This window comes from Cervus canadensis, chromosome 12 (assembly GCF_019320065.1).
Source record: "Cervus canadensis isolate Bull #8, Minnesota chromosome 12, ASM1932006v1, whole genome shotgun sequence".
Classification (NCBI taxonomy): domain Eukaryota; kingdom Metazoa; phylum Chordata; class Mammalia; order Artiodactyla; family Cervidae; genus Cervus; species Cervus canadensis.
The window spans coordinates 72,011,541-72,033,305 of NC_057397.1; the positions used below are offsets into that span (position 1 = coordinate 72,011,541).

The 21,765-nt window shown below is 39.8% G+C and overlaps 1 protein-coding gene across 1 annotated transcript in view; it reads right to left on the minus strand.

Annotated features, from left to right (window-relative positions):
- Window positions 1-4,507: 4,507 nt before the first annotated feature.
- The window catches only part of CPNE3 (copine 3), a 47,072-nt gene continuing 29,814 nt past the window's right edge, over window positions 4,508-21,765 (minus strand). Inside the window, exons 9-16 of the mRNA XM_043483508.1 lie at window positions 20,762-20,848; window positions 20,024-20,083; window positions 19,378-19,511; window positions 14,633-14,687; window positions 14,499-14,550; window positions 11,019-11,152; window positions 9,766-10,002; window positions 4,508-7,697 (exon numbers count right to left, since the gene is read on the minus strand). Coding sequence (XP_043339443.1) covers window positions 7,587-7,697; window positions 9,766-10,002; window positions 11,019-11,152; window positions 14,499-14,550; window positions 14,633-14,687; window positions 19,378-19,511; window positions 20,024-20,083; window positions 20,762-20,848 — 870 coding nt within the window. The 3' untranslated portion in view covers window positions 4,508-7,586. The remainder of the gene's footprint in view (window positions 7,698-9,765; window positions 10,003-11,018; window positions 11,153-14,498; window positions 14,551-14,632; window positions 14,688-19,377; window positions 19,512-20,023; window positions 20,084-20,761; window positions 20,849-21,765) is intronic.

Here is a 21,765-nt window from a genome sequence, read left to right on the forward strand (position 1 = left end):
TCTAACTGCTACCCAGATTTAGAAGAAAACCTCCCCACTCTAAACTTCAGTGTTTTCTCACATGCATTTACTTCTACCCCTCTATGTGCTCTAATACATACCAGATTCATTCATTCTCTCGGTGATTAGTAGGGAGGGCCTAGTTAATGCCAAGTTCTTTTCCAGACAGTGAATAAAATTAAAAAAAAAAAATCCCTGCTTTCTTGAAACTGACATGTCAGTGGGTGGAAAGAACAAGAAAGAAAACAAATAAAACCCAAACAGGGAAATAAAATGCCTAGGAATATACATTCCTAAGGAATCAAAAGACCTGTATTCTGAAAACTATAAGACGCTGATGAAAGAAATCAAAGATGATGCCAATAGATGTTCTTGGATTGGAAGAATCAATACTGCCAAAATTGCTATACTACCCAAGGCAATCTACAGTTTCAAAGCAATCCTGGGGGTGGGGAACAGAGCTGGAGGAATAAGGTTCCCTGACTTCAGACTACACTACAAAGCTACAGTCATCAATATAGTATGGTACTGGTACAAAAAGAAAAATGTAGATCAATGGCACAGGTCAGAAAGCCCAGAAATAAACCCATGAACCTATGGCAAATTAAACAATGACAAAAAAAGCAAGAATATAGAATAGAAAAAAAGTCTCTTCAATAAGTGGTGCTGTGAAAACTGGACAGCTACATATAAGAGAATGAAATTAGAACATTCTCTAACACCATTCACAAACGTAAACTCAAAATGAATTAAAGATCTAAATGTAAGACAGATACTATAAAACTCTTAGAGAAAAACATAGGCAAAATAAAAACAAAAATAAACAAATGGGACTTCATTAAACTTGAAAGCTTCTGCAAAGCAAAGGAAATCATTAAACAAAATGCAAAGACAAGCCACAGAATGGGAGAAAGTATTTGCAAATGATGTGACTGACAAGGGATTAATCTCCAAAATATACAAACAGCTCTTGCAGTTCAGTATTTAAAAAACAAGCAAACCAATCAAGAAATGGGCAGAAGATCTAAACAGACATTTATCCAAAGAAGACATACAGATGGACAAGAGGCACATGAAAAGATGCTCAACATCACAAATTACTGGAGAAATGCAAATCGAAACTACAAAGAGGTAACACCTCACACCAGTCAAAATGACGATAATGGAGAGGGTGTGGAGAAAATGAATTCACCAAACCGTCAGTGGATATGTAGATTGGTATAGCCACTATGGAGAACAGTAAGGAGGTTCCTTAAGAAACTGAACAAAGAACTACCACATGATCCTGCAATCCCTCTCCTGGGCATACATACAGAGAAAACCACAATTCAAAAAGATACATGCACCCCAATGTTCATTGCAGCGTGGTTTATAATAGCCAGGAAATGGGAGCAACCTAAATGTCTTTCAACAGAGGAATGGATAAAGAAGATGTGGTGTATATATGTGATGGAATATTACTCAGGCATGAAAAAGAATGAAATAATGCCATTTGCACCAACATAGTTGCAACCAGAGATTATCATATGGAGTAAAGTAAGTCAGACAGAGAAAGACAAAAATCATATGATATCACTTATACATGGAACCTTAAAAAAATGATACAAAAATGAACTTATTTACAAAACAGAAACAGGCTCACAGACTTTGAAAACAAACTTACGGTTACCAAAGACGAAAGTTGGGGGGAGGAAGGAAAGCTGGATAGGCGGAGTTTGGGATTCATATACACACACTACTATATGTAAAACAGATAATCAACAGGACCTTCTGTATAGCACAGGGAACTCTATTCAGTATTCTGTAATAACCTATACGGGGAAAGAATTTGTAAAAGGATGGATGTATGCATATGTATAACTGAATCACTTTTCTGTACACCCAAAACACACAATATTGTAAATCAACTATAGCCCAATATAAAATAAAAATTAAATTTATGGAAAAACAAAAACAAAAAACCTAAGCCCAGAAAGGAGACAGAATGTTCTGGGGAAAGAGGTACAATTTTAAACAGGATGGTCAGCAAAGGTCTCTCTGATTGATACTGGAATGAAGATTTGAAAGAGGTGAGGGAGCAAGGCTCACCAGTGACCAGGAAGGCTTCTGCAGCAAGGGGAACAGCACTGAGAAAGCCCTGAGCCAGGAGGATGCCGCGCAGACTTAACCAAGAGCAGGAACGCCCACATGGTGGGAGCAGAATGGCCAAGGCAAAGACCAAGTAGGGAAGAAGTCTAGAAAAGGAGGAGGAGGGGTTCACGCCACCAAAGTCACTGAACACTTGGAAGGTTTAGTGTGGATTGAAGGCACTGATGGAGAATGATTTGTTGGAGTTTTACTACTAGAGGGAGTAAGTTGGAAAGTGGGTTATTGCTAGAAAATTGGGGTACCTGAAATTGAGATTAGGGAGAGCATTGTAATTGATAATGATAAGGTATGACCTTAGGAGTCATACCTTAGGACTTAGGTATAGCTTAGGAGTAAGCGCTGAGGTAAGGGGGAGAAAACGATTACGAGGATGAGGGACAGAGTGCGTTCTAGTCCAAGGATCTGATATTCAGAGCTGGTTGTCTTAGAGTAGGAAAAGGTCATCTGAGAGCAGAGAGGAGGACTTAGGGGTACACTTCACCGGCTTCCAAGCCCAGCAGTGGATCAGAAGAGAAAAGAACCACTCGAGAGGGCTGCAGAGGAGGGAAGATTCTTAAAGACAGCCAGGTTTTCATTAGAATAGAAACATGAAGGAATTGTTCAGAAAATGCAGGTATGAAAACGAATGACTGAGTTCCCAAGGACAGAGGTGTCTGAGAGAAGAGGGGTGTGGTCAGAATATGGGTTCACAGAGAAGACACGTGGAGATTAGAGTGAGAGCTGACAAGACGCAGCTGGTGAGGAAGAGCAGGTCCCACCCTGGTCCTGGCCGGCACAGCGGACCCTGGAGACCAGGGAGGGAGGAGCATCTGGACAGAAAGTGTTCAGGGTCCCTTCTGGACTCCTGTCACAGCTTGCCTCCCGAGGAGCAAGCGCCTTTTCATTTCATGGCTGCAGTCACTGTCCCCAGTGATTTTGGAGCCCAAGAAAATAAAATCCGTCACTGCTGCCAATTTTTCCCCTTCTATTTCCCATGAAGCGATAGGACACTTCTCCTTGGAAGGAAAGCTATGGCAAACATAGACAATGTATTAAAACACAGAGACATCATTTTGCCTGCAAAGGTCCAAATAGTCAAAGCTATGGTTTTTTCCAGTAGTCACGTACAGATGTGAGGGACTATAAAGAAAGCTGAGCACCGGAGAGTTAATACTTTCCAACTGTTGCTGGAGAAGGCTATTGACAGTCCCTTGGACTGCAAGGAGCTCCAGCCAGTCCATCCTAAAGGAAATCAGTCCTGAATATTCATCGGAAACACTGATGTGAAGCTTAAGCTCCAGTACTTTGGCCACCTGCTGTGAAGAGCTGACTCATTTGAAAAGACCCTGATGCTGGGAAAGGTTGAAGGCGGGAGGAGAAGGGGATGACAGAGGATGAGATGGTTGGATGGCATCACAGACACAATGGACATGAGTTTGAGTAAGCTCTGGGAGTTGGTGATGGACAGGGAGGCCTGGCGTGCTGCAGTCCATGGGGTTGCAAAGAGTCGGACACGACTGAGAGACTGAACTGTACTCTTGACCACAGAGGACTGAAGGGATAGGGTGCAGTGTGGGCGGGAGTCGGTTGGTGCCTCTGCGGGTCCCCACGGCCCCTGTGCGTCATGCAGAGGGCGTTCGTAGGGACCATCAAAGCGCCCCGCGCCTCCGCGCCTCGGAGCCAGAGGGCTCCTCTCCGCGCTCAGGCAGCAGCTGGCGCAGGCCACGGGCAAGCAGGCATGGCACACCGTGGTGCGCGGGGTCCAGGACCGGCTCTCCGGCTCCGGGGCCCCAGCGAGCCTGCGGGCTCTGCAGGCTGCACCGCATCCGCGAGGTCCACGGGCAAGGCCCGCTCCTACAGCGAGCTGCCTCGCCTTGCTCCTTTCTTGTTTTCGCATCATGTACTGTCTCCGTTCTCATATTAGATCATAAACTCTTTGAGGTTAGTAAGAAATATCACTCACTTTGACTTCACCTGTTGATTGCTAGTACTAAATGACTGGGGTTTCCCTGATGGCTCAGTTGGTAAAGAATCCGCCTGCAATGCAGGAGACCCCGGTTCTTCCAGTCCATTATTTCCACGAAGGTGGCAACTTTGGCTACTGAGGTCACCACTGTTCCCCCAAGACCTTGCCGGATCACTGCAACATGATAGAAGCAACTTAAAAAAAAAAGTTAGGTGAATATACTGTCCTGCCTAACACAACTGATAAAATATGAGCGCTGTAATTCTCATGAGAGCACTCTAGTTAAGCTGAGGACCTTTCCCTTACTGTACCCTGAAAAATATCTTAAATACAATCAATATCTTTAAGTGATTACATCCCATAAAGAATAAACCCCCCAAAACTGTTTACTTCAGAAAAACATGGAATACAGGCTGATTAAAACACTAACTTTATTTCTAACTTTTTGACGAATATCATTTGAAGAAAGAACAAAAATAAAAACAAGGTACTATTGTAACACATCAAGAAATGACTTTATCCAAATGGAAGATATACTTAACATCAATTCATATATTAGTAACTTACACACTTATTATCAAATATGACATAAAACCACAAAACAGTCTCTCGAGATTTCAACCAAACTTCTGGTTTACCGTATGTATCACTTCCATGACTACCAACCACACATATAAAGAGACTAGGAGATATTTTATTGAAGATGATTTTCCAGAAAGTTTACACAATTAATTTGGCAAAGTATGTTAAATAAGGCATAGGCAACAAGGGGGCCCTGAATTTACTCTGGAAAGGCTGCCTAAGGCACTACCAAAGTAGACAGCTGTATATCCCTGATCTGACTTTAAATTTTTCTGATCTTAAAATTTTCAATTCCAAGTACAAGGTGACATGACCATGCTAATTGCTATTCTCTCAGTACAGGCAGATGTGAGAAATATTACATCCACTCAAGGTACAGTCACCCTCATATATGTTTGCAATATATCTGTTTGTATGAGATGTGAAAGTCAACTTGGCTATTTTTTTCTTTAAATGCATTTTAAGGACTTTAATGGCACTTGAATGAATGGTAGCACAGTAGGGAAAAGGACTATTTTAATATAAAACAATACTAAATCAGCATGTGATGACGTAAAATGTTGAAGCTATAAGAATTTTATAAATGATAATTTAGAAATTATAAATGCTTTTATTCAAAACTGCAAAAAGGTATCAATTCCCCCAATCTACTGGAATCACAGGTCTTATGAATAATAGCACTTACTGATGAAGCAAATCAAGAATGCATAATATAAAATTAATTTTCAAAAGGGAACAATTCTGGTTAAAATCAGAATATAAAATTATGAAGACCAAATCAATGACAGTGGTGACAGAACGCTGATTTGGCCGATGAAAGCAATGAATGCTTATGACCAGTGGTCCCCAGGTACCCTGTGCAGACGACCACGGTGCACCAGGATCGGGTTCAGGAGACTGAGGAGGGGGCCCAGTGAGCCCTGGACCCCTGGACCCCGCCCCAGCTTCAAACGAGAACCTCTACTTCCATCTTCCAATACACTGAGGTCACATGCAAATGTTTCCTTTAAAGGCCGCCTATGTTTAAAAAAGAAAATTCTGAAAACCAAAGCAATATATACATGCTGTTCCCCAGCACACAAAAAGAACTGAAAGTAGGACATCTTAGACAACAAAGGCTGCAAACTCCTGGAAGAATCAGCAGTTTATTCCTCTCCTGACTGACGTCAAGATGGCTTGTCACCTAATGAGTCATACTACAGGGTAACAGACAACTAGTTAAGTACCTTCAAGTTAACAACGCAGGTCCAGAAGCCAGCTAGCTAAGTGGGAAGGCGTCAACTGCTCGCCTGGGGCGGGCACCCGCGACGGCCAGCAGACACCCTCTCCCTGACCTGGGCAACGAGCGGCTTCCGAGAAGCCAAAAGCTGTTCATGGCTGAGCGCTCGCTTCCTTCAAACATTTCAGGGAACACAGGACCCACGCGGTGGTGCATTTTCAGTGAGACCGGAAGGCAGGTCGGCACAGGGCGCATCCACTTACGGATCCGTGACCGACATGCCGTCCTCAGTATCCAGATGTCCAAGATGACCGGCCAGCATATGGACATGCATAGTACTTGGCACACAGGTCCTCAGTAAAACCTTAATCTACTCTGAAAAGGTAATGTTGGCTAAGTATTCTATTCTAAAGTGTAAACATCAGGAAAAAAAAATACTAAAAAAAAAAAAAAGGCATGTTAAGTCCACTCTATCCTGTGCAGCAGTTGGATTTTTTTTTTAAGTTATAATAGGTTTCTGCTTAATACCATACATTCTGGGCTTAGGAAGCAGCATGTCATTAAAATGTAAAATAGGATTTTGGTTAATAACCATTATCATGAGTTTTAAAAAATCAGAGTAAAAATGTCTTTAACTTTAAAACTTAAAAAAAAAAAAAGGAGAAAATATCTAAATGAATCTATACAAATGGAGAAATCAATGTATGCTTCCTTTGCAAGGAAAATATAAAGCTTGCCTTTTTTAATAAGTAAAGTCTTTCATTAACTAACAGAAAGTGGAATTCCGAATTTTCCCTTACATGTTTGGTCCTTATAGCTTTCCTGGACAAACCCAGTCCTACCCATTTTCACAAACTCCAGCTGAAATCATCTAATAATGCTGAGTCTAGGACAAGCTAGCATTAACGCACATACAGAATCCCGAGTGTCACAATCAATCAATGAAAAGGTCAAATCCAACCATGTTTAGAGTATTAAACAATTTATGTGAAAGACCTAGGCAGGCAAATAAAATGGCTTACAGGAAATTCCTTTTACTTGTGATTTTACATTTTTAAGAACTGAATATGTATGTGCCTTCCTTTCTAATTTGGGACTTCTCATGAAGTCTTAACAAGGATGCATTCTGTTTTGAACTGTGCATGTCTAAGTTGCAGCAAAACTCACACACAGGTGAAGGTAGTTTCATCCCACGGAAAAGCATAAAATATAGTTCTAGATACAAATTCAGTATCATCTAATTTAAGAAACTCATCATCTGGTGTGGACATCGGCTTATAAAACATTTATCACCTAGAGCAGAGCATAGCAACCTGTACATCACATCGTTCCAACAATTTCCCGTTCTTTCCATGGACAAACATTCAGAAACAGCATTTTCATCATATGAAAGCAAACAAGAACCTTTACTTTTCTCACACCAGTTTCTAATCCAAATAGCCTCACCGCAATTACTGTAAATCACTAGCAATCACTGAGTTGATTGGGCAAAGACTAAATTAGCACTTTCCTCCAAAAAACGTATAAAAAGAATGCTTTAAATAGACATACTCCATAGAGAACTAGGTTTGCATCGTAAATGGTGGGGTTTGCGAGAAGGGTGTAAGATGACAGATTCACGATTTGGGATGGAGAGAAATCTGTTGCTCCACACAGCACAAAGGAATCCTGCTCCGACAGCCAGAGCGCCTCTCATTTCGTAGCCGGGTTCTTGGGAGGAAGGAGTTTGTATGTGTTGAAGTAGCCCACCACCTGCTGGGGGACCTCCGCCAAGACGCTTTGAGCAAGTGCTTCTTTTGGAGCCTTGTGAACAGATAAAATCAAAGCAATTTTATTAGCAACCAAATTTTTAATTGGGATTTTGATAAAAGACTAGGAATTCCTCACCCACCAGGAAAAAGCAGTTAATTTCCAATTTCTAGGTTTGCATCTTGTCTCGAGAATAGTCCACAAAACATGCAATAAACCAATGTTACTGAGGAATGCCTTAGTGTGCTCACATTTAACAAGTCCTTTCTTGGTGCCTGCATTTTGGCATTTAATGATGTTGGTTCTTTTGCTTTTCAACTTTTAAATGTGGGTCTTTCATTCTCTGGGTATTAATTTTTTTAACTTTTTATTCTGAAATAATTACAAATAGTGCAGAGAGGTCCCATGTACCCATTACCCAGTTTCCTCCAAAGGTAGCATCTTATATAACTATAGTACAATAACAAAACTAGGAAGCCAACATTGGTACGGTTCTCAGAACTTATTCAGATTTCACCGGTTTTACATGTACTCATTTGTGTATGTGTGTGTGTGTGTGTGTACAGTTATATGTAATTTTATCATGGGGGTCTATCATAATAACATGATGATAACATATCACCATAACACCATCATAATCAACATACAGAACAGTTTCACTATCACAAAGATCCCTAACATTGCCACCTTTTTTAATATACACCCACCTCATTCCCTTCCACCCATTCCCACTCATACATTGGCTGGTGGGAATGTAAAGCTATGACATAATTTTATATAATTATGTAAATGACATGGTTTACATTATATGACATTTTTGTCATATTCAGATTTCACCAGTCTGTGTGTACACAGTTATATTCATTTTATCATTGGGGTCTATCTGTATAACCATCAACACAATCAAGATACAGAGCAGCTTCACTATCACAAAGATCCCTAACATTGCCACCTTTTGCATACACACCCACCTCATTCCCCTCCACCCACTCCCATGCACACAGTGGCTCGTGGGAGTGTAAAAGGACATAATTATGCCAGAAAAGTTTAGAAGTTTCTTTAATGACTAAAATGCAACAACCACGCAACTCAGCAACTGCATTTATGGGTATTTATCCCAGAAAAATAAAAACTTATGTTCACACAACAACCTGTGCATGAATGTTTATAGCATCTTTGTGGGTGACAGATGAGAACTGGAAACAACTGAAGTTGTCCTTTGATGGGTGAATGGTTAAGCTGGTATACCCATACCACAGAATACTACTCAGCAATAAAAAAGGAATATACTCAACAAGTGGGAAGACTCTTAAGAGAATTAAGCTGAGTGAAAAAAAAGCCAATGTCAAGGTTACACACTGTGTGATTTCATTTATATACCATTCCTGAAATGGCAAAAATATAGAAATGAGGCCAGAGTGGTGGTTGCCAGGGGTTAAGGAGGGAATGCAGGTGGCCGGGAAGTGGTGTGACTGCGAAAGGGCTACATGAGGAAGCCTGCCATGACGGGCCTGGATTGTATCCACGTCAATATCCTGGTTGTGATTCTGGACCATAGTTTTACAAGATGTTACCATTAGAGTCGTCCGGGTAAAACAGTCTCCTCAGAGATTTTTCATCAAATCAAATTCTAGTTTGGTAAATCCATCATAAACTTACAAAGCTTTTCTCTGGTTACATACGTAAAGATAAAATATAGTTTAAAACAGCAGTCACAACAACATCGTTTTAAATAATTTATCATATGGACTATAGAGGCACACAAGGATACAACCTGAAAAAAAACCCTGCCAAATCGAATCAAGGTTTTTCAAATGGAAAATTCACACACTCTACTAGCTCAGTGTTGAAGAATCTGCAGGAGGCCAGGGATTGATCCCTGGGTCAGGAAGATCCCCTAGAGGAGGAAAAGGCAACCCACTCCAATATTCTTGCCTGGAGAATCCCCTGGACAGAGGAGCCTGGTGGGCTGCAGACCATGGGGCTGCCAGGAGTGGGACGCAACTCAGCATATATGCATGGCAACTCCCGACATCTGCCCTAACTGCCGGGCCATGGACGGGCAGAGGTCTCTGTTCAAACGCCTGGGAGCGCGTGAGGAGCAGGGAGGCGTGGTACTTACGTTCTGGAACTGCCTGAAAGGCACAAACTGGACAATGTCCCTGACGGCTACTTCGCCCGACGGGGAGCGGAGGCTTCCGCCATCACCATCTAGAAACTCCATGGCGCCAAAGTCCGCGCCTCCAACGCCGACAATGATGATGGACATGGGCAGCTTGGCAGCGTTAACAATAGCCTGTCTGGTCTCATTGAGGTCTGTGATCACGCCGTCAGTAATGATCAGGAGCACAAAATATTGCTGCCAAAAAAAGATAATGATGTCCGCTGAGCGAGCTGAGCTCCCCGAGAATAAAAGCAACGGTTAATGACATCTCCCTCAGAGGAGTCATTTCGTCGCTCATTTTCCTTGTCAGTCTCTACCCGGGATACATCTACATGAAATCTTCTAAGATTCTCTGATGACAAGGAAATTAACTGATACGAAAACTGTAGCTTAATTAAGAGTTCAACAGACCACAGAAGAAGGCTGGCAAAAACACCCAGAAGCAAAGATGAAACTTTCAGTTAGCACGGAAACATTTTGATTTAACTGAAGGATCGGATATGTCAAAGTACCTGTCAAGGGAGCGACTGGCAACAACTACATTCATAAAAGATCCAATATGGAAGTAGAATTGTTTATCAAGCTAAAATACGCTTTTGAATAAATGCATATGGTTCGGGGGGGGCAGAAGGGAATCTTTCTCTCAATCCTGCCATCTCTGCTAAATCATTTTAGAGTGATAAAATGTGACATGAAGTTGTGACTCTATCTTTTGGGTCATTTACATCTAGAATGGAAAGAAGAATTATAATAGTAGCTATCATGTGCTGAGTGTTTATGGTTTATCTCCTCACACTTTTTTCAGTAACTGTATGAGGCCGTTATCCCTGCCTTACTTAGGAAGATACTGAAGCTGAATGAGGTTCGTTCTCCAGGGTCGAACAGGCATTTTGCAACAGCGCCTGAAGTGGTAAGTCTCCTCAAGCCTTAACTTGCTAAGTCTACTTAAAAATAAGTTTTTTTCAGAACCTACCCAGGAAAATTATTTCAAAAGATAGAGAACAAACTCATTAAGTATAAAGGTTGTTTTGCTGTTCTCTTGTTTTTAACGATCACTGATTTAACAACAGATGTCACTCCCAAACCATGGATGACACATCATTGCTTTGTGCCCTGTCTTCGCGTCTTAACAGACCAAATAAACAGGAAAGTGGCACTGTGAGCAACTACCAGTCTACGTTCTCCCTGCCCCCTGGCAACAGGGCACTCACAGAAGCTGTCCGTTGCTGTGTGGCTGCAGCAGCAAATCTGGCCACGTGATTTATGATTGGAGAAAAATTAGTCGGTCCATAGAGTCTTATCTGAGGAAGGCAGGCCCGATATGCCTCTATAATGCCCTGGACTCCTAGATTAAAAAAAAAAAAAAGGAGGGTTAAAAACTCTCAAGCACAATTTAATTGTCTACTATTCACCATAGTGGCTGGTTTAATTTATATACTAACATATAGTGCTTTAAAGAGTCAAAAGTTCCATATTTAGGAGTTCTCTAAGGTATATATTACGAAGCTCCATAGCGATGCTCCATCACACGGGAAAAAAAAAAACCTATAAACTTTACTCTGCCCCAGTAGAAGGCATTTGTTTTCACCTCAGCCAAATTATTCATTAGTCTACAGTAGGGCTGTTATACTGTTTAATTTTGATATGTTTTGAGAATGAGACTCTGATGGAAAAAGAACCATGCAAAAGATGCTGCAACATAGAACTGACGACAAGGTAGAAAAAGTAACTGATAAAAATGGAAAACATCTGCAGATGTGACCAGAGGTTCTACAAAAATGTCAGAGAGCTATAAACTTAATGTCAGTTCTAGCCCAGGGTTTATTCGATAACTTACAGATTAAGCATGGTCTAGCAGACTGTATTACTTGCAAGTATTCACTTCCAGGTTGTTTACCACATTTTGCTGCAGAAACACTCACGCGTGTGTTTGTGGGCTGCAGGTCAGGCCTGCTGCGTGGCTCCGCCCAGTGCAAGTGAAGGGACGCGACAGCCAAGTCTAAGCAGATGTTTCAAGAATCGCTGCCGGTTTTTGCAGCTCCCTTGCTTTCCCCCCCTGCTATGGGGACAGCGTATTCCAGACTGCCTGAGACCCAGAATGAGTAGGAACAGGGGAGTGCAACAGTCTAGCCAAGAGTCAAGTGATTTGTCAAGTGAGGGAGACATAAATCATTGTCATTACAAATTAGTGAGACTTCGAGCCTGCTGATTACCGCAGCGCAGCCTATCAAAAGCTGAGCAGCATTCCTGATTAAGGCCCTGCTGATGAATCTGCCCTTAATACACAGCAGAGTGTCTGGAATGCAGGTAAGAGGCTAGAAAGCCTGTAGAAATTCCCCCACAGTCCTTTGCTGAGAGTATCAAGAAAATCTTAAAAGACTTTTTAATGTCAACCAAAACAGGTGTCCTGCTTTTAAAATGTCCCATAGAACATAGATTAATAAGGAGGAGCAGTGTATATTTAGTTCAAAAGCTTAATAAGAAAAAAAAAAAGCTTAATAAGATCAACACTCTCCACTTAGAATTTGAGTGCCAATAAACTCCTTAGGCACTTTGAATTTAGGAATAAGTGGTCCTATGAACCGCCTTTGAGAATGTAACTAATTCATACACAGAGATGATTTAAAATGCATAAGGTGAGGCTGTAACTAGTGGTTAGTCAGTCCGGTAGTAACAAAAATAATATTAATATAAGCCAGCAGCAGGATCTTTCTGCAATGATATATGCTATAGAAAAATTGAACCCACAACCAAAGCAACAGTAATATTTTCTCCCATTTCTATCATCTAGCCTGCTTTTCAACCTGAAGGTATACAAAGCTATTAAATGTTTTCATAAAAATATCAACAGCCTTCAATTCCTCAACTAAAACTGAATTATGCTAGTATCTTTCCAATGCATTAAAGGAACAACTGAGATGTTTTTTATGGGCAACTAAGTTCAATGACTAATTAAGAGAAGAGGATTAAACTTCCTTGTCTTAAAATAAAGTTGTATTTTTTCCGTGTGAAAAATTTCCTTTGTCTGAAACCTAAATGATTCTTTCTTTTGTCCAGACTAAACCGAAAGCAGAAAAGCTGCACTTGGTGGCAGCCCTAGACGGGCTCTCATTACCCACAGAGCGAATGAACTTCTCAAATGAATCATCCCGTGATCTGTCATCCATATTTACTTGTGAAACATAAAATCTAATTACAACAAATTCTAAAAACTGTTCCAATTTCATCATAAGCATGAAGCACATTTTTTGAAAAGAAAAAGTTACTGAAAAAAAAAAAAAGAAAGAATGGCTACTTATTGTGGGTATGAAGTGCCCATTCTATGGGCTGACTTTTAACTCTTTTGACAATGTCCTTTGATTTACAAAAGTTTTAAATTTTAATTAGTCTAACGTATCTATTTTTTCTTTTGTTGCCTGTGCTTTTGGTATCATATCCAATAAATCATTGCCAAATCCAAAAAAATAGAAAAATATTCCCATTTTTATATGGCTAGGGATAGGTCACTGGAGAAGGCAATGGCACCCCACTCCAGTACTCTTGCCTGGAAAATCCCATGGGTGGAGGAGCCTGGTGGGCTGCAGTCCATGGGGTTGCTATGAGTCGGACACGACTGAGCGACTTCACTTTCATTTTTCACTCTCACGAATTGGAGGAGGAAATGGCAACCCACTCCAGTGTTCTTGCCTGGAGAATCCCAGGGACGGGGGAGCCTGGTGGGCTGCCGTCTATGGGGTCTCACAGAGTCGGACACGACTGAAGCGACTTAGCAGCAGCAGCAGAACGGATGGGTCACACCCACAGCCACTGAACGCGCAAAAAGGCACCCTGAATCAGTATGAGAAAAGAATTTTGCAAAAAAGGAGAAAATCCTAATATAAATTACTCCCAACAAAATATTCATACTCTTCTACTTTATGTATATCATTTAAGAAGAGGAGGGAAGGACATCCTCTTCTATTAGAAATCTATACATTTTCTAACTGTTAAAAGGACCCTTTGCAGAAAATTAGCTTAGCGTCTACAATTTTATGCCTCTGCCCCTACCTCTTTCCCTCCTCCAAACTGTTCAGTTTTATATTAATTTTGTGGGAGATTTGGCATTGGTCAATATGATAAAAAGGAAGAGGCACTGGGATATTTGAGAGATAAACAGAAAAGTAGAATGACAGAAATATTTGTGCCTGTTTTCTACACAAAGGAAAGCTACTCCTGGAACTTAATTCTGTGTTTCTTTAGCCTAGTTCCACCTCCTTATAGAAACTGTGTAACAAATAATTAGATGCTGAATACTTTCTTCATAGAAAGTTAACTGTTAATCTGAGAAGAACATCTGTATATTAAATGATTCATTTTATTGAAGGTTTATTTTTAAATCAACTTATATGTGAAAATAAAATGATTACTCTTATTGATCTATCATCAAGATTGAGAAATCTTTTGTTCTATTAGACCTCTTAAGGTAGAAGAATTTAGCCTGCAGTCTTCATCATTATCATAGTGATTTGCCTTCTTAACATACTAACCACCAACTTGGTGTAAAATTCTACTTTACGTGATAGGAAATTCAATATGTCACAAAGAGAAACCTAGAAAGGAAATCTGAGGAGCTTTCAATCATAGAGAAAAAACAACTGACAAAGACTTAGTAAGGCTTTCAGTTTAAAAATTCATGTTGATTTTTAACTTACCATTACAGTAGGGATTGGATGGATTAAAGTTTATTGGAAATTCATGAGAAACCTGTCAAAAGATGAAAGAAGGACTGATGAGGCTTGTTTTGCTTTCCTAGGAGGCAAACCTTCACAATCAGAGTTCTTCCTACCTGCCACTGAGGTGGGACCTGTGCTCCAAAGCCAAAAGCTGGAAACATCTTATCACTAAAATGAAAATTTGAAAAAAGCAAAAGGTCATTTTTATCTTTACTCATAATAAAACAATATGAGCTTACTTTTAAAACTTTCAAAATCTTAGAAAAATATAAAACTAAAACAAAGACTAGAACTAATGTTAATATTTGGAAACTCTCATCCTAAATATTTTTCTGTGCACTGAAGGAATTTAAAGTCTCTCTATATGTATTTATTAAGATGGACTTTATGGCTCAGGCAGTAAAGAATCTGCCTGCAATGCAGGAGACCTGGGTTCCATTCCTGGGTTGGGAAGATCCTCTAGAGGAGGAAATGTCAATCCACTCCAGAATTCTTGCCTGGAAAATTCAATGGGCAGAAGAAGAGCCTGGCGGGCCACCACCCATGGGGTGGCAAAGAGTCAGACACAACTGAGCAACTAACACTTAACACACTTCTACTTATATACCGCTTATAATTTCACTAAATAAATACGTAAATAAATTAATAAAGCTTTAAAAAGCACAAGTTTTTCATTTGTCTACAAAAAAATACTCATTTGGCAGCAAAACGTGACCTCAACTGACAAGAGGTTATTTATAGGCCTTTATTTATATCACTTAATATGAATAAGATATCATATGTTTGGCCACAGAAATATGGTATAAATGCCACACATCATAAAACTCTCCATTTCTGCAGCAAAATGTATGAATATTTGGCCCAGGGGCTTAGAGATAATTTGGACAGAATATACAACATCATGAGAGTGGCTGCCAAGTGATCCACTGTACGGAGATTCTCCCCCAACAGACAGATACCCAAAGGCTTGCCATTATAGAACCCTGTAATGATGATACTAACCTTTCTACCAGAGGTATTCTTTTTTATATTAATTCTCAATGGTTCTTTTTGCACTGAGGATAGAACCTATGTCATAGATGTCACAATATTTTTCCCAGTTGATAGTCTGCCTTTAACTTTAAAAGAGCTTCCCTTTTCTAATTATTAACGTTAATGACTGTGAACACCCAAAGATTCTTTCATGATTGTTGCCTTCTCTGTCTTGCTTAAAGGCTGTCCTCACTGCAAGATTATAGACAATTCACACATATGTTCTCTTAGAACTTCCAAGCCTTGATCTTGATATTAAATGTGTAATTCATCGGGAGTAGGATGTGAAGCAGAAACTGCTTCACGTGGATCCACCAGCACCCATCTCTCCCCCTTTAAGCCTGGATCCCCTGGGCCCCTGGCGACCAAATTCGCTCAACCCCAGCCTCCCCGGGCTGGCAGTGGTCAGGGGGTTCTGGCCGGATGTGTGAGTGGAGGGGTTTGCAGCCACTTCTGAGTCGCACCCTCAGGGGGAAGCACACGCATCCTCAGCCCTCTGTCCTCCCACTGGCTGGAGAGGACGAGAACGCGGGCCCAGGGTGGAAGCCCTGAGAGGTAGCACGGCCCTCTCGGCCCTGAACTGCTTATCGCTAGACGTGCAACAGGAACGAGGCACAGATCTCTATTCTGTCAAAATCACGTTGTGCTGGGGTGTCTGTTTCAGCAGGTCTGTCCACAGTCTGTACAGAAGTATCCTAACACATACAAGCACCAGTCAGGGGTTCAAATCCAGTTCAGATCCAGCACGGTTTGACAGTTGTTACAACCCCGTTCCCTCAAAATGCCATCGCTATCAAGTACTTAAATTCACAGACATTCTGGGTCTGTTTCAAGGCTGCGTGTTTCTACTGGTCATGTACTAGTTCCACACTCTAATGTGTACTTGATTTGTACACGTGAAACACACATAGTGTTGCTGTGCTGAGCATAGTCGCTCAGTCGTGTCCGAGTCTCCGCGACCCCACGGGCTCCTGTAGCCCGCCAGGCTCCTCTGTCCAGGGGGTTCTCCAGGCCAGCACGCTGGAGTGGGTAGCCGTTCCCTTCTCCAGGGAGCTCCCCAACCCAGGGATGGAACGCAGGTCTCCCGCTTTGCAGGCGGATTCTGAGCCACCAGGGAAGCCCAGAGTGAAAGTGTTAGTCACTCAGCCCTGTCTGACTCAGTGACCCCATGGACTGCAGCCGCCAGGCTCCTCTGTCCATGGACTCTCCAGCCAAGAACACTGGAGTGGGATGCCACGCCTTTCTCCAGGGGATCTTCCTGACTCAGGGATCGAACTTGGGTCTCCCGCACTGTGGGCAGATTCTTTACCGTTTGAGCCACTAGGGAAATAAGTTATATATGTATACATATCAAGTTTTAATATGTGCAAGCACAAATTTCCCTTTTTTTTTTCCCTGAAAGACTTGGCTATTGTGATTCATTTTACCCTCTAGAAAATTATAAGAATTATTTTGTCAAGGTTCCATTGAAATTTTGGTTAAAACTGACTAATCCCAGAGAGAAATGTTATATTTTCATTATTGCGACATCTGCCTATCTAGAATTGTGGCATATCTTTCCTTCTTTGTCCCTGGGTATAATTCTGTAGTTTCTAACTAAATATCATAGATCTTTTACTAAATTTATTTTCACTTTTATTGCATTATGAACTGTGATCTATTATCTACTACAATTTCTTCAATTGGTTTTTGCTGGTTCATGAAAAATTGTTGATTTTTAACTTTATGTTTGTATGTAACTGCCTTTTGAACTTTCACTGCTTTCCAACATTTTTCACTTGATTCTCTCAGGTTTGAATTCATTCCTCATTTACGTATGGCGCTGTCTTGGCTGGTGCCTTTGTGAGAAGAGCTCTTTGATCAGTTCTTGGTCTGATGAGGTTCTCTGCCTCTTTGAGCCAAGTTTGGTAATTTGTAGCTGTCTAAAAGAATCATCCTTCAACCTAGGTTTTTTCACTGAAATAGTATAATATTTTACCAAACATTAACATACAATGTTTAACGATTTTTTTCTGAATTTATGCTTATGATCTTTGCCTCATTACTAATATTCTACACATTTTCTCTTTTTCTTGGGGATGGGGGCCACCAAAGGTTTTCCTAAATTTTGTTGAACTTGCAAAGAATCATCTCTTCATTGAATGTATTAACTTGGTGTGTGCAAGTCATTACTTTGTATGTTTGGAGGAAGCAGAACACAGCAGAGTTGTGAGGACACGTCTCCGGAGCCGGACAGCCCGGGTGCAGTTGTGTCCGCCGTTACCAGCGGAGGGACCCTGGCCACGTGACTTTAGCCTTCCTGCCTCAGGCTTCTCATCTGTAACAGGAAGATGATGACACCACCTATCTCACAACCAAGCATGAGGATTAGGTGAATATCATATAGAAAGGATCTAAAAGTTTCCCTGACATAGAATAGCCAACATGTATATGGAATCTCCTACTATTACTGTATCTATATTTTTCTTTCTATCCTTGAGTTTTATTTTGTTGAAAAGCTAGTTCATTTATATTCAATTCTTGTTTAAAAATAAAAGTGTCAGAAATCTTCCTTCTGAGACTGCCTGGGTACCTCAGTTGGTAGAGTATCAGGCTCTTAATTGGAAGGCCTAGGTTCAAGTCCCTGGAGATGCTTTAAAAAAAAAAAAATGAAATAAAGGGAGCTCCCTTGTGGTCCAGTGATTAGGACTTGATGCTTTCAGTGCTGTGGGCTGGGGAACTAAGTTATTACAGATCATAAACAGTCTTCTCATTACCCTTTATTTCTAGACAGTCTGTTATTACAGTTTGATTTCCTCTTTGATCTAAGAACAACTTAAAGAGTTTTTTTAAATTTTCATGTGGCAAACTTTTTTTAGTTAACTTTTTGTTTTAACTTCCAAGAAGCAGTCTTAAACAGTAACCCTGTAAATTTACTACTTTTTTATCTAAGTCCCATTACAACTGTGTTACTTTGAAATTTTTATCATATTTCTAGCTATTTTCAATGGAAATACATTGATACTCTATTACTATGTCCATGTTTGTATTTTCATTTTATGTTATATAACAAAGTGTCTATAAAGTAATTTTTAAATTACATTTAATGAGTTTTGCCTTAAATTCTATGAGGGTGGTACTGGAACTACTACCCTTGCTTAGATTTTGTGTAAGAATTTCATTTAGATGTCATAACAAAGTAATAAAAAACTCCATCAATATGTAAGGACTTTCATCATAAAATAATTGACAAAAACAAGTGAAAATGTATACTGTACCCTAACAGATACAGAACAAAAAATTAATAATGTCAATTTTTTCTATTGTTTAGTATACCTTCAGAAGGACCTATTTTAATCTATCCAAAATCTACCCATTGAGAATCGATTCAAAATATTTCATAAAAATTATATCAAGTTATCCTATAGCACTTGTTGAAAATAAGAAACTAATTTGACAATGACTGCCAAGAAAATAGACATATTAAAATATAGTGTCTATGAGTGTTTACAAAAGGTGTCTTCTGGACTTGAACCACAGAAATAACTTATCCCTAATGAGTAAGCCCCAAGAAAACCAGATCAAAGAAACAAAAGCCTTGCTAACAGTCAGCTGTTAAAGAAGGATGCTAACATAATACATTATAACTAATCACAGCCAGAGATTAGAGGTCAAAGGTAGACACTGACTGTTCACAAAGGGAAAAATAGAAAAGATAAGACAAGAGAAATTTTAAGGAGAAAGCTACTTCTCCCTGGCACCGTTATCCTCTCAACTACATCAGAGAACCAGCAAATGATACAGACACTGCCGTTTCTGGGGAGTTATGTACTGGAGTCATACTCACGCATCGTAGTCTTGAATGACCAGTCCCACAGACCAGATTGCAGTCAAATACTCATTTACACCACTGGGGCTGATGTAATGAAGGGAGTTGGGAGAACTCGGATCACCATTGGAGCCAGTGAAGTCCACTCCCACCTGCCAAATAACAGTTGCGGTCCTTACTAAGGGGAGGGCAGGGACATCCTTGCTTGATGTCCAGGAAAACACACACACTGAAGGTTGATGCAGAAGCACTCACCCCCAAGCCTGCTACTCTGATCTGCTAACAAGTCCCTGAGCCGACAGGTACTTTCACGACAATTAATTACAGCTTCAGCCTGAAGCAACCTGCTATTCTTAATTTTCTAGATGTCTTGAATCATAGATTATTATATACATGACTTTAGACATAGCGGGGTTTTTGGTACGTTTGACTAGTGCTTTTTATTATTTAAATTACTGCAGGATAATCACTGATTTATACACACGTGCTTTTTTTTGCAGTGGAAAAGGTATTATTGACAAGGCCAAAAGCTTCTGGATGACCCTAGACAAACGTTCTGCAGAGACCATATTCAACAGATAGTGTAAATTTCATCACAAAGTCAGTTTGGCAGTACAAGAAAGAACACTGCAAAATAGAGGGAAAAATCCAGTGTGTTACTCACAGTAAAATTCAGCTGGCAGCCTCCCATGATATAGTCAAGGAATGTACATTCCACTGTAATCTAAAAATAAATAGCAAACAAAATTAAAACTTTCCCACTTTTTTAAGAGAAGCAAAGAGCTCCCTGGCATACATTTTTAATCATTTATAAACTGAAGAGCACAAGATATAAACACATAGAACCCACCCTACATTTGAATTTAAAGCAACCTACCCCTATATGTCAAGAATCTGCAAGATTCAAGATCATTATAGCATGTTAAGATGAGAATATCAATAGCCAAAGATGAAATACACTGGTTTTAAGAAACTAGTAATGAGTTTAATATGTTGAGACTTTAATAAGTTTAAAAACAAAAACAAAAGCAAAAACTCCCAATCGTTTAAGAAATCTCTTGGGTTTTTTCCCTTCGCTCATAACATCTCATCTTGAAATTATAACCAGGATTGATGCACTGAGTCAAGTCATTTCCACTGATGCACCAGAAAAACACCAATGGTGCCTTGTATTTCCTAAGATAATGAAAAACTTTAAAATTCTTTGTCCTTTGCTAAAAAGCTGTCAAACCTTGGAAGCAAAGTTACTTGAAAGATTTCTCTACTATTTCCTGTTCTCTAAAGGTGCTGAGATGCTCATGTAATTTTCAACTGTTCAAAGTGCTTGTGTGATATATACCATATTGATAGAAAAACTTAAAATGTGATCTCATTACACTACAAGCTGTCAAGAGCAACTGACCTCACACTGCTTCACAGTGATAACCCCTGAATTCTTGTAGCTTTTCTTCTTTTGCCTCTTTTTTTCATTTATGCATTCGAATTCAACCTGTAAGAAGAAAAGACAAAATGTTCATTATTATTAGTGATATTAGAAATGCCCAGGTAAATTTAAGTGAATGACTTTTTTCTCTTGGAATCAAACCATTTACTGATACAGGTCTGTTACAAAATACAAATCTGAAACAACTGCACACTATATTATATATATGAAATATTTATCAGTCACATTTCCAAAAAGCACTTCTAAAATTTTGTACCTTTTAAAATAGTTTCTAAGTATAAATGTTTCCTTTGTAGATCATTTCCTTATAAACGCTCCAAATAATCATCTTTTTTCTTTATAACAAAAGAAATAAATTATTATTTTTAGCTGTCACCCAAAGTACAAAAACACACTGCTTAGCAAAGAAAAAAAAAACAACCATCAGAAAACAGAAATATATGAAGCCCATCTCTATGGTAAAATACACAGCAAGCATCATCCCTTTCCACTGGGAATATGTATAGAAACAGATTACATCTTCCCACAAATAGGTCATCTTCCCTTCCAACTCCTACCCACTAGGCCTCTGGAAGGCTTGGCTCAGGTCATCCTTCTCCATAGCATCAACTCCTGTTCTAGTCTTCTCTGATTGCCATCTCTCTCATTAAGCTTCCACAACTACATAAAACTTACATACTTGGCATTAATCTCAACTGTTTCATTTCATTAATTTTTTTCATAGCTAGGGTACAGTCACTTCCAAGTTATACCCTGAAATTCTCACTGTCTTGCCTAGTAATAAGAGACACTCAGTGAATACTGGTAAGTCACCTCTTCTGGTCAATAGAAAGCAACTTACATACTTTAGCCAGAGGCATTACTAATTTTCTAAGAATCAAACATTTAAAAATACCTTTGAAACAATGATACAAAACAAAATAATGTTAAAAAAACTTTTTGATGGTTCAGGATCCTGCCAG